General features: G+C 32.3%; 1 protein-coding gene across 14 annotated transcripts in view; it reads left to right on the top strand.

Moving 5' to 3' along the window:
* LOC145263756 (huntingtin-interacting protein 1-like) overlaps positions 1 to 13960 on the top strand; it is a 282859-nt gene that overhangs the window by 248382 nt on the left and 20517 nt on the right. For 10 of the 14 annotated variants that reach the window (XM_080120998.1, XM_080121027.1, XM_080120899.1 and 7 more), the window contains 5 exons: positions 406 to 506; positions 1987 to 2216; positions 4080 to 4141; positions 4988 to 5101; positions 10773 to 10820. In XM_080120998.1, coding sequence (XP_079977124.1) covers positions 406 to 506; positions 1987 to 2216; positions 4080 to 4141; positions 4988 to 5101; positions 10773 to 10820 — 555 coding nt within the window. The remainder of the gene's footprint in view (positions 1 to 405; positions 507 to 1986; positions 2217 to 4079; positions 4142 to 4987; positions 5102 to 10772; positions 10821 to 13960) is intronic. The other 4 variants (XM_080121031.1, XM_080121033.1, XM_080121030.1 and 1 more) reach the window with 1 other exon arrangement.

The following is a 13960-nucleotide window of genomic DNA, read 5'->3' as shown; positions in this document are numbered from 1 at the left end:
GAACAACTGGTGTTTGTATGTCAGTACTGGATATTAACTCCATGGACTCATCAGAAAAAAAACAAACAAAAAAACTGAGAAACACACATAGTGATATAACAGATAACATCCAGAAAGAATCCAAACAATTCACATTGAATCCATTTCCAGTTGTGGGTGTTTGTTTTTATCATTTTTTTTTTTTTTTAATTGTTATCTACTATGGGCTGCTATCTTGTCTTTTCTCTATAAGAATAGGTTAGTGTGGAAATCAATTTCTAAAAGCTGTCCAACACATGCCTGCATGTAAAGTGCACATCAAACCGGATATAATGATAATGTATTTTTTTTCAAACGTGATACATGTTTGAAGAAATGTTTTCAGTGATGTTTCTTAATCTTTTACTTTCTTTTCGTTAAAATTAGGGGGCATCGACTGCCAAAGAATTTTACAACAAACATCATCGTTGGACTGAAGGTTTAATCACAGCAGCCAAAACTGTTGGTTGGGCAGCGACTGCTTTAGTGTAAGTATCAAGTTTGATATGAATATTAAAAAAAATGTTTTAAATTCTTTGCAGTAATAAAATTTGACTGATTCCTTGTTACATGAAGAGTCTTCAGACATCTGATAATTTTACAAAATGCGGGAATTCCATGATATTTCATAGACAACTTACAGCATTGTTTTACAGTTTGTCACTGCAGAGGGAGACATCTTTTGTTTACTAAAAGATTCGTTCATTTTTTCATCTCATAATTTAGGACGCCATATTTCTTATGTTCAAAACATTAAAAAAAGAAAACCGCGACGATTTTTTTATAAATGTAAAAAAGTTGATAACATTAATAATACAAAATGTAGTCTTTATGTAACTATTAAGAGAATCGTTTCTGTTTTCATATTATAATTTACGATGCTAAAACCAATGAACCAACGATATTTGCATTAGGTGAAAACATTTGAAAATAAAGCTGCAGCATTTTTTATTTTTTTATTTTTTATTTTTTTAATTAAAAAGTAAATGTTATGGTAAGGTTTTTAAAAAATAGTCTTTAACCTTAAAAAATACAAAGGATGAAACTTTTAAAGATGCTGTGATTTTTTTTTTTTTTTTTTTTTTTTTTGTTTTGCTATAACAATGAAAATGTGATGATAGTTGAAGAGGAATTGTAAACAAAGTTGATAATAATTACTTTTGAATTAAAAAAATGTTGCCGCAGCTTTTTTTTATGTTTTTATTTGTTCTCTCTTAATAGTTGCGTAAAGACTACATTTTGTACTAAATTAATAGATTATAATGTTTTGTATTATTAAATTAATAGATTATAATATTTTGTATTATTAAATTAATAGATTATAATATTTTGTATTATTAAATTAATAGATTATAATATTTTGTATTATTAAATTAATAGATTATAATATTTTGTATTATTAAATTAATAGATTATAATGTTTTGTATTATTGAATTAATAGATTATAATATTTTGTATTATTGAATTAATAGATTATAATATTTTGTATTATTGAATTAATAGATTATAATATTTTGTATTATTAAATTAATAGATTATAATATTTTGTATTATTAAATTAATAGATTATAATATTTTGTATTATTAAATTAATAGATTGTAATATTTTGTATTATTAAATTAATAGATGGTAATAATACAGATAATAATTATTTAGGTTAAATAAAGGTTTCTATTCAAAATTCTGTGTGAATTCCAGAGTTTGGCAAGATACACCTGAAGGTCGAATGTTGCATCATCCGAAATGTTTGAAAAATAACACTCAAGATAAGAAAACAGTAGTCTGAATAATCCAAAAAATACTAATTGTATAAATATGTTCAACAAAGAAGAGGTTCTTGGAAAGAACCTATGTTCATGGAAATTCCATTTATTGTTGAACATTGGATTATTTCCCTTTTTTGTATATGTTAATATTTTGAACAGTAATAATATTTTACTTTTTTTTTTTTTTTTTTTCATACCAGAGAGGTCGCTGACAGAGTGGTTCAGGGAGAAGGCAAATTTGAAGAATTAATTGTATGTTCAAAACAGATTGCCGCCAGTACAGCGCAGCTAGTAGTTGCATCTAAAGTGAAAGCTGACCGCGAGAGCAAATGTCTGGCACAGTTGTCTAATGCTTCTAAAACGGTCAATCAGGCAACAGGTAAAGTTGTCGGATGTGCAAAGACAGCATCAAATGCAGTTGAAGAAAAAAGTAAGTTTTTTTTAATGTTCTTTTTACTGATGAGTCACTTCTTATAAAGGCTAACAGCCACTTGGGGATAAGGATTAATAAGAGGGATGCTTGACCATCAATTTAAATTATTTTTTGTAAGAGTAGAATTGACCTTTTCTTTTTTCCTTTTTTTATTGTTTTTCCTTTTTTCTTTTTTTCCTTTTCTCTATTCCCTTGTCCTTTTTATTCTCTTTTCATTTTTTCCTTTTTCTTTTTCTTCTATTTTCCCCATTTTTTCTTTTACCACTTATTTCTGGAAAGTTTTATTTTTGTAAGACAATTGCTTTTAGGTGTATGCAAAAAATTAAACACACTGTTGAAAATCTTTTTCTTTTTAATTGTACCACTCCCTCCCTATTTTCAGAAAAGTTTTGCTCACAAGAATCCTGATGATGGGTGTGTGTGTGTATATATATATATATATATATATATATATATATGGTGGTACAATAAATTTGTCGCCCTAAAGAAAACAACACTATAGCTTTATTTTAAAACTTTTATTTAAAAAAAATCAGTTTCTGTAACTTGATTATGTAGTAAAGCTGACATTTATTCAATGTAGCCACCTTCAGCCTCAGTCATCGCATTGATACAGGTCTGGAACTGAGAGCAGGAGCTTGATGAATACGCGGTGTATGGTAGCGATCATGCTAGCTTTGGAGTTGTAGAAGGCCATGCTGTTGATACTCTCTACATATGACCAAATGAAATAGTCAAGCGGGTTCAGGTCAGGAGGGAGGGGCTGCCAATGAGAGAAGGATACAAAGTCATAGCACTCCTTCTGAACCCAAACTTGGATCTCTTTGGACTTGTGGACCGGCGCCGAATCCTACTACCACACACAGGGTCTGCCAGCAGCCACTTGATTGAACCAGGGGGGTCATCACTCTTCAGCACATCCAGGTACATTTTGGTGTTGACTTTCAAGCTGACTTCGAAGATGTGAGATGGCATGATGTGGCCCTCATTTGAAGCCATACCAAAGACCTTAACCATAACCGAAAACTTTGTTTTCATCATCATTGCCACATCCCTGTTATTCATGGCAATCCAGCGATGCATTTTGAGGGTGCTGTTGTCATAACTTGGATCGGTAGAGAACATGAGTTGTACAGCAGTGCATCTCCGGTCTCGCTTGTTGAACATTGTGTCACTTTCAGATATGATAGAATGCTTCTATTGCTCTTGGGATTTGTACACAACTGTCCAACTAGTAAATGGTCTGCAAAAAAAAAAAAAAAACCTCTGAAAACCGGTTTTAATCAAAGAGAAATAGAATCTTGTCTTTTCTAGGGTAACAATTTTATCATTCACCCCCCTCTCTCTCTCTCTCTCTCTCTCTCTCTCTCTCATATATATATATATATATATATATATATATATATATATAATTAAAACCCAGTGGTAAAATCCTTATCTTTTATTGGCATTTTCTCTTTAATAATAAACTGAATTATTAAAAATTGATTATATTTTATTGATTAAATATAAATGGTTTTTAGTATTATTTCTAAGAACAATTTTCTCGGTCAGTTTTTAATTGATAGGAAAATTATATTTTTGTATACTTGGAAATACTATTCCCATCCTAGTTTTCACAACTTATTGTCTTATGGCGCATTTTTTTTTAAACTTTGGAATCGATATGTCAAAATACATCCAAAACGTGAATATAACAACGAAGATAAAAATAGTAATCCAAATGATACAAATTATCAATCCTCATCTCAAAAGTTCTGAAACGTTAATTCTTTGTTCATTGTTTCATGTTTAAATGAATGTTCAGTTTAATGATTTATACTACTACTGTAATATTATTTTTTAAATTATTTTTTTTAGGTTTAATGGATTTCACAACATTATCACTTCATCAAACGAAACAGCAAGAAATGCAGACGCAGGTTAGTGTGTTGAATATATATTCTATGTCGAATGAAAAAATTATTTGAACTCTATATTAGGAAAATGAACTGATATATTTTGTGGCCTTAAGTATATCTTTGTGCCTGAGCTATGAAGCATTTGATGTCCAATATCTTTGGTGCCAAAGAGAAAAGAATATCATTCTGTTTTTATTCCCGTCTCCTTTGAGTGTGTGTGCGTGTGTGTGTGTTGATGTGCCTTTTATTTCTGTTCTCTTCTTTACTCTTGTACGCTACACATTTTAAGTCTGTATCGAGTTAGCTGCTTGTTTTTGTATGCACCCTTTCTGTGATCTTTCCAGGAACTGAGGGGATGCTACCTGCAAATAAGTTCTTTCACATCTTAAAAAAGGATCAAGTCAACTTAAGACTGATAGAAGACAGAAGAGATCTGTTCAACTTGATCTTTATTCCAAATCACTGACCAGTGGGGAGATAGAGAAATCTATAATTACTGTTTAATATCAGAGGATTTCAATTTTCATGTTCACCCATTACATGCTTCCAATAAACTGCTACCTGCCCTCTCTCTCTCTTTTTGAGCCATGTGATATTGCATCCATTTCTATCAATTCCCCAAGTCTAGGAAAAACTAACTTCCAGTTCAGCAAGTTTACACTGACTGAACTTTCATTTCATGTTATTTGCAACTAACCAGTTTATAGTTGTGCAGTTAAGCCTAATAATTAAAAATGTGTTTAAATCTAAAAGTGGGTCCTGTTAATTTCAAAGTTTAGCTGTATTAATTGTATATTCACACGATATACTTACGAAACATGGCTTTTTATTATATATAAATATTTTCTGTATTTTATTTTTCCCTAGTTACGCGTGATTGAACTGGAAAATTTATTGAAAAATGAAAGAATAAAATTAGGCGACCTTCGTAAACAGCATTACCAACTTGCAGACGAAAGCGAAGGATGGGAAATTGATCAGGTATTTACTTTTTGGTATTATTTGCATGTTCTGAAGTATTTATGATCTATATAAATATGACCTTTTAAAAGGTTTAATCTGTACATTATGTGATTTGAAAGATCAAAAATCAACTAGATTTTAGTTGATTTTGATCCATTTCATATGATATGTATAAAAAAACAAACAAACAGATATTCCAAATAACACTTAAATTTGTTGCAAAAAAGCAAATTATTTTCAAATATCAAATTGGTATTTGAAACTATTTTTTATACTTATTGTAACAGGGAAATAACAATACCATTAAGCTGCATTTCATTTGCATATCCTTAGAAGAGGAATCATCAAGAATCTTCACAACATTAATCGGATAAATTATACTTGAGGCACCCTAGAATGAGAAGCAGTGGAAACATCATTTTGCTGTGATACAAGTTTCTGAGATGCCTCAAGTGTGATTGACCTGATTACTTAACAGAATAATAATAATAATTTATTTTTTAATAGAAAGATATTGTAGTTTGCTTGAAGCATTGTGTGTAGTGTGTAACAACTTGAATTTTGAAGGCAATGGCAATGCAATTTGGTAAAAAAGAAACTGTTGGATATAAGACAAAGTAAACAGACCAAATGACAATATTAAAGAATCTAATAATTTTCAAATAGATATTTATCAATATAATATGTCGAACCAGGATGGTATGGATAATACCATAGACTTTAAATTTTTTAGGTAAACCTTCTTTTCAGAAAGAAATTTTCACTCAGTGTGTTTTCATCATTTTTTTTTTTTTTAATCACTATAAATTATAAAAGGATAAACTGTTTTTTATCTTCAGAGCATATCAAAAGTTAAAATAATTAATTTCTGGGATGATTTAAGTATAATTGATCTGATTACTTAATTGAATAGTAATTATTTTTTTATTTTTTTATTAGAAGGGTGTTGTAGTTTGCTTGAAGCATTGTGCATAAATTTATTTTTATTATTATTATTATTATAGATCTTTAAAGTATATAAAAAAGATTAAAATTATTTATCTTTTTGAAGATTACTCAACATTTTTATTTAAATATTTAATTCGAAATGAATAAATGTCAAATTTAAACTATTTTTACTGAAGTTGATTGTTCTAAAATAAAAACAGATTATTAATGTTTATAATAAAATAAGACTGACCTAATGTTGAATATCGAGTCTTGTGTACCAGAAATAACATCTAGCAGAAATGAATATAACCTACTTGACACAAACACTCACCTGGCTGGAAGAAACTAAATGCAGATGATTGACATTGAGACACAATAAGGCGGAAAATAAAATATCTAATTTTGATAGACACTTTATGAAAGTTGTTTGTATAAATTATCCATAGACCAAAAGACAACTGTTGCTAAATAGGTAATAAAAATAAACCTACATTTATTTCTCTCTTGGAATCGTCTTTACTCTTGAATAATCTAAGAATTTCTTTTGTTTTGTCTTGTTGATACCCTTAAATATTCAAGTCTTGGTCAATGTTTTTTTAGTCTTTCACACTTTTCCATTTAAACATCTGCATTATATATGCATGTCGATACCTGTAAACACCATGTCCGATATAGTGTATGTATATTATTATTTTTTTTATTTTTTTAATATAATTCTCCACGGGCACATGTTTTTTCATCTTATGATTCCTCAATGCAACTGAACCTATTGAGATTTCAAAAAAGAACTTTAGAAATTGAAGTCTGAAACTCTACCACTGATCCAAGCCTTACAAATATTAGTCAAATATATATGCATATTTGACTAATAATACTATCTTCCAATGTCTAAATGTCGTGAATTTGTTTGAAATTTTTGTTTGCTTATTTTTAAATGTTTAGAAAAAAAAACATCATTTTGTTCATTTTTTTTTTTTAGTATTTATTTTATATCAATTTCATCTCTGCATTCCTCTACAAAACAGCTCCATTTTTTTTTGTGTGTTTCTAATCTGTTTTCTCATTTGATATGAAGATTGTCTTTCTTGAGATGAAAGTATAACATTATTTTACCCCCACTCTCGTAAAGATATAATAATAATGAAATTATTGTGTACAGTGCACAGGTGCACTAAAGTTTATTAAACTGCATGCATCGGATAATGCACAATTATCTAGAAAATGAATGGCATATGATTCTTTATATGCACGTGTAGGAAGGGAGTGACATCAGATGTAGTTGGTCAAATTTCAGGAAGTACAAAGGTTTTAAAGGATGTCACAGCAGCTAAGAATTGATGCAGTAGACATTGAGATTTATTTATCAATTCCATGATTATAGTATAAAGAATACATTACATGAATAGTATTGAGAACTTTCAGATGAGGTTTTTAAATATGATTTTAAGTGAGACAGACATGTTAAAAAAAGTAAAAACAAAAAAAAAACACTTGTTGAAATACAATCGATTAGTTTTTATTTATAAAAATAAAAATTTAGACATTTTTATTTTTTACTCCCCTTATTTTTTTGTTCTGGAGATTTCTATGCAGATATTTTACTTCATTGTTTTTTTATTTTTATTTTTTTAACAAATGTTTCTTGTTTTTAAAGTTTTTTTTTCAAAACGATTAAGATCTTTTTTTTTTTTTAAATCTCATTCCATTCATTATTTTTTGTTGATAATAAAATAAAGATTTACCCAAACATAAGTTTTCTATTTTCACACTTATACAAAATAGCATCTTTTATATCAAGCATCTCTCTCTTTTTCTCATCTCTCTCTTTTTCTCATCTCTCTCTTTTTCTCATCTCTCTCTTTTTCTCATCTCTCTCTCTCTCTCTTCCTCACCCTCTCTCTTCCTCACCACTCCCTCTCTTTCTCTCTCTTTTTCCCTATCGGTATCTTTCTCTCTTTTCTGTCGCTCTCCCTTTCTCTCTCTCTTTTCCTATTGCTCTCTCTCTCTCTTTTCCTATTGCTCTCTCTCTCTCTTTTCCTATTGCTCTCTCTCTTTTCCTATTGCTCTCTCTCTTTTCCTATCGCTCTCTCTCTTTTCCTATCGCTCTCTCTCTTTTCCTATCGCTCTCTCTCTCTTTTCCTATCGCTCTCTCTCTTTTCCTATTGCTCTCTCTCTCTTTTCCTATCGCTCTCTCTCTCTTTTCCTATCGCTCTCTCTCTCTCTTTTCCTATCGCTCTCTCTCTCTCTTTTCCTATCGCTCTCTCTCTCTTTTCCTATCGCTCTCTCTCTCTTTTCCTATCGCTCTCTCTCTCTCTTCCTATCGCTCTCTCTCTCTCTTTTCCTATCGCTCTCTCTCTCTCTCTTTTCCTATCGCTCTCTCTCTCTCTCTTTTCCTATCGCTCTCTCTCTCTCTCTTTTCCTATCGCTCTCTCTCTCTCTCTCTTTTCCTATCGCTCTCTCTCTCTCTCTCTTTTCCTATCGCTCTCTCTCTCTCTCTTTTCCTATCGCTCTCTCTCTCTCTCTTTTCCTATCGCTCTCTCTCTCTCTCTTTTCCTATCGCTCTCTCTCTCTCTCTCTCTTTTCCTATCGCTCTCTCTCTCTCTCTCTCTTTTCCTATCGCTCTCTCTCTCTCTCTTTTCCTATCGCTCTCTCTCTCTCTCTTTTCCTATCGCTCTCTCTCTCTCTTTTCCTATCGCTCTCTCTCTCTCTTTTCCTATCGCTCTCTCTCTCTCTTTTCCTATCGCTCTCTCTCTCTCTTTTCCTATCGCTCTCTCTCTCTCTTTTCCTATCGCTCTCTCTCTCTCTTTTCCTATCGCTCTCTCTCTCTTTTCCTATCGCTCTCTCTCTCTCTCTCTCTCTTTTCCTATCGCTCTCTCTCTCTCTCTCTTTTCCTATCGCTCTCTCTCTCTCTTTTCCTATCGCTCTCTCTCTCTCTTTTCCTATCGCTCTCTCTCTCTCTCTTTTCCTATCGCTCTCTCTCTCTCTCTTTTCCTATCGCTCTCTCTCTCTCTCTTTTCCTATCGCTGTCTCTCTCTCTCTCTCTTCCTATCGCTCTCTCTCTCTCTCTCTTTTCCTATCGCTCTCTCTCTCTCTCTCTCTCTCTTTTCCTATCGCTCTCTCTCTCTCTCTCTTTTCCTATCGCTCTCTCTCTCTCTCTCTTTTCCTATCGCTCTCTCTCTCTTTTCCTATCGCTCTCTCTCTCTTTTCCTATCGCTCTCTCTCTCTTTTCCTATCGCTCTCTCTCTCTTTTCCTATCGCTCTCTCTCTCTTTTCCTATCGCTCTCTCTCTCTTTTCCTATCGCTCTCTCTCTCTTTTCCTATCGCTCTCTCTCTCTTTTCCTATCGCTCTCTCTCTCTTTTCCTATCGCTCTCTCTCTCTTTTCCTATCGCTCTCTCTCTCTTTTCCTATCGCTCTCTCTCTCTTTTCCTATCGCTCTCTCTCTCTTTTCCTATCGCTCTCTCTCTCTTTTCCTATCGCTCTCTCTCTCTTTTCCTATCGCTCTCTCTCTCTCTTTTCCTATCGCTCTCTCTCTCTCTTTTCCTATCGCTCTCTCTCTCTCTTTTCCTATCGCTCTCTCTCTCTCTCTTTTCCTATCGCTCTCTCTCTCTCTTTTCCTATCGCTCTCTCTCTCTCTTTTCCTATCGCTTTCTCTCTCTCTCTCTTTTCCTATCGCTCTCTCTCTCTCTCTTTTCCTTATCGCTCTCTCTCTCTCTTTTTCTTATCGCTCTCTCTCTCTCTTTTCCTATCGCTCTCTCTCTCTCTCTCTTTTCCTATCGCTCTCTCTCTCTCTCTCTCTTTTCCTATCGCTCTCTCTCTCTCTTTTCCTATCGCTCTCTCTCTCTCTTTTCCTATCGCTCTCTCTCTCTCTCTTTTCCTATCGCTCTCTCTCTTTTCCTATCGCTCTCTCTCTCTCTCTTTTCCTATCGCTCTCTCTCTCTTTTCCTATCGCTCTCTCTCTCTCTCTCTTTTCCTATCGCTCTCTCTCTCTTTTCCTATCGCTCTCTCTCTCTCTCTCTTTTCCTATCGCTCTCTCTCTCTCTCTTTTCCTATCGCTCTCTCTCTCTCTCTTTTCCTATCGCTCTCTCTCTCTCTTTTCCTATCGCTCTCTCTCTCTCTCTTTTCCTATCGCTCTCTCTCTCTCTCTTTTCCTATCGCTCTCTCTCTCTCTCTTTTCCTATCGCTCTCTCTCTCTCTCTTTTCCTATCGCTCTCTCTCTCTCTCTTTTCCTATCGCTCTCTCTCTCTCTCTTTTCCTATCGCTCTCTCTCTCTCTCTTTTCCTATCGCTCTCTCTCTCTCTCTTTTCCTATCGCTCTCTCTCTCTCTCTTTTCCTATCGCTCTCTCTCTCTCTCTCTCTCTCTTTTCCTATCGCTCACTCTCTCTCTCTCTCTCTTTTCCTATCGCTCGCTCTCTCTCTTTTCCTATCGCTCGCTCTCTCTCTTTTCCTATCGCTCTCTCTCTCTCTTTTCCTATCGCTCTCTCTCTCTCTTTTCCTATCGCTCTCTCTCTCTCTCTTTTCCTATCGCTCTCTCTCTCTCTCTTTTCCTATCGCTCTCTCTCTCTTTTCCTATCGCTCTCTCTCTCTCTCTCTCTTTTCCTATCGCTCTCTCTCCCTTCCTCTTCCTATATTTCTCAATAACTTTTCCTCTTTTTTCAATCTGTTTTTTTCTCATAGCATTGTTTTCTGATTCCATCACAATTTGCCATTTTCAAGACCAACTTGTTTCTTCATCTGGGTCACCATTACTTTATTTCACAGCAGGTACGCGATGCTGTACACACAGTGGACCAGTTGAACACAGAGCAGGTACAAAAACAACAATACAATCCCTTTTAACGATCAAAACAACCACTACCCTTCCTCATGCGCGCATATCTGCATTGCCTGGCTAAAATAATTGTTTCTAGGATAATAAATATATATGTATGTTTATTTATAGGTGATACATATATACAATGGTAAATGAACTAACCAGCTGATATCATAGGTTTTAAAGTTTATTGTAAATCCAGGACAAGGATAAGTGCTAACGTTGTCTCATCGGTCAACAAGCTAATTACTACCAACTTTAAAATTCATTGTATCAAATGGCTAATTTCTTTATTTCTGTATAGTATCACCTATAAATAAATAACACTCTTATAAATGTAATTGAGCCCTCTGTTTAATCTCTCTTAAACTACATAAAAATAATAATGATATTGAATTTAGATTTGTTATTTTGTTTGTTCTAACTTCAGCTTTGGCTCAATTTAGGATTTTGCTGCGAATTGATTTGCATGAAACTTATCTAATGGTTGAATTCAATTTTGATTTGGTGTTGTTAAGCTTTAAACAATCATCATCAATGCCAATAAGTATCTCCAACTTATTACATTGAAATTCTCATAATTACACATCTCCTTCTCCCATAAATATTTTGTAGGGTCTCTCCCCCTCCGCAGCATGTGCAATTTTACGGTGCAGGTTTTTATTTTTTTTATCCTTCCCTCATCATCATAATATGTGAATGTATGTATGTATGTATGTGTGTGTGTGTGTGTGTTTTATTTTTTTATTACCGTTTTATCTGTTTGGTTACATATGTTTCAGATGTTGGACCATATTTACGATCCAACAGCCTCGTCAGACCTTATAGAAATTGTTGTTAGTATTTGGAAGAAGACTTCTTCCAAATACTAACAACCATTTCTGTAAGATCTGACGAGGCTGCTGGATCGTAAATATGGTCCAATATCCGAAACATATGTAACCAAACAGATAAAACGGTCATAAAAAAATAAAACACATATTTGCTCTGCAATAGTATTGAGCACTCTCTTTAGGTTTGTACTAATTACCCGTTTTACCAAATATATATAATATATATATATATATATATATATAAGCTTAGTCAAAGAAAACCCCACCAGAGTGCTCGATTATGAAGAAAATTTCAAAAATAAGAACATAATATTTATTCCTACATGTGTTACAGAAGATCAGAACAATAGCAGAACCATCAGTTCCAAATCTAAACAAAGAGGAGTAATATCTCGTCACCTTTGTTAGACTCTCTTCATTCTCTGTTTATGTCTCCCCAGAAAAATTATATATATATATATATATATATATATATATATAACTCGGTTTCTTCTTGTTAAACACTTTAAAGTTGAAATAGAAAGTCAGTCGCCTAAGCTCACAGCACAGATCATGATGTTATAATCATTAGATCACTATGGCTGGATGTTATGACAGTTAAAAAATAAATGTTAAAATTTCAACAATATTTCCTGGGGTTAAGATTGGCCTTGAGATTAGTTCCTTACTAATGGAGGCAGATAGCTTTGTGGCCGGGTTTGAATCTCCCAACCGGTAGTAATCATGTCACCGTACACTGATGATTCCCAAAAGGATGAAACACTAGTGACTGTAGGTATTAAACTTATTATTGTAATAATTATATATAAAGTAATATAATGGATTTGGCTGAACTCTATAAAATACAGTAGTTTTGTAAATAGCACCTTTTTCTTGTACAAAGACAAAACGTTTTTAGTAAAATAAATAGGTTAATAAAAAAAAAAAAAAAAAATTAATCCAGAGCAAAACTCTTCATCTGATATAAAGAACGTTTTGTTCTTTAAGAAATGTTTTGTTTGATCACTGTTGGGAAGCCATGAGATAAAATACTGTTTTGTTTTTAATATCCCCAAAACAGTTTTTTATGGCAAACAACTGATGACCCCTACAATAATATTAGAACTAGCATAAATGTTTGGAAGCAAAATAATGCAGTGATTTGCAAGATTTTTTTTTTTCATTTCATAGTTTCAATGATTAAAACATTTCCCAGACACACACACGGAAATGCATCTCTATTTAATAGTTCAATATATTTAGATTTGGATGTATATGATTCACTCCTAAACTAATTAACCGATTATTATGAATTTTGGAACACATATTTTAGGAGTAATGGTTTATAATTCAGGCTGTATTTTGTTTAATTTAGTTTTATGCAGAGGAGTTAAAAAGCTTTTGTGCAATTTTAACAATATGTATTGGATATCAATTAATAAATGTTCACTAAATTTAAGTTTATTTGAAGTATTTAATAAGAATTTAGAGGCCCGTAATATGGACACAATGTCCCATTTGAAAATTCAGATATTCCAGATTTGCATTAAATTTGATATGGAATCATTTGACACCAATCCCATTAATTTAAATTTCATCTTAAGACCCCCTAAGTTATAAATATTAGGCATTTTCTAGAATTAAAATCATGTAATGGATTTGGATCAAAATTAGAGTAAGGATTCTAAACATAAGGTTTAGTGGCATTATATCTTGATATCAATTTTCGTAAGGGGGCATAAAAGTGGTACACAACTGCTCTGTTCAAAAATGAATGTCACTTGTTTGGAGAACAGGCATTCTTCTGATACTCTAGAATTTATTTCATAAATTCTGAAAACTATTAAAATGAGATAATTCTCTGTATTTTGATGATTTAAATACACACACATACACATATATATGTGTGTATAGTAAGTTATGAAAATATATATGGCAATTAAGCTCCACAGAATATTCTGTTTCATTCTCATGAGAATTCATCAAGCTTATGCTCTATGTATGCATCGAGCCCTGTTGAAGTAAGTACTGAATATTTACGCATAAAATTATATCTTTGTATATTAATTTATGTTATTAAATGAAATATATATATATATATATATTTCTGTGGGAATATTTTTTTTTTTTTTTTTTTCAATTATATTTCACGTTTTATACCAATCCTCTAATTTATGAAGCTCAATGTATTTACATATCATGTAACAAATAAATGACAAAAGTCTATATTCCAAATAATAAATTGATAGGTGCTTTTTTTTCTGGGGAGTTAAGGGCAGAATATATTTATTGATTGATATAATAATTAAATGAATGATTTTGCT

Source organism: Euprymna scolopes, chromosome 1, assembly GCF_053919585.1.
Source record: "Euprymna scolopes isolate OS-2025 chromosome 1, ASM5391958v1, whole genome shotgun sequence".
Lineage (NCBI taxonomy): Eukaryota > Metazoa > Mollusca > Cephalopoda > Sepiida > Sepiolidae > Euprymna > Euprymna scolopes.
The sequence above is the reverse complement of the archived record's forward strand: the minus strand, read 5'-3'. Positions and strand labels throughout refer to the sequence as shown.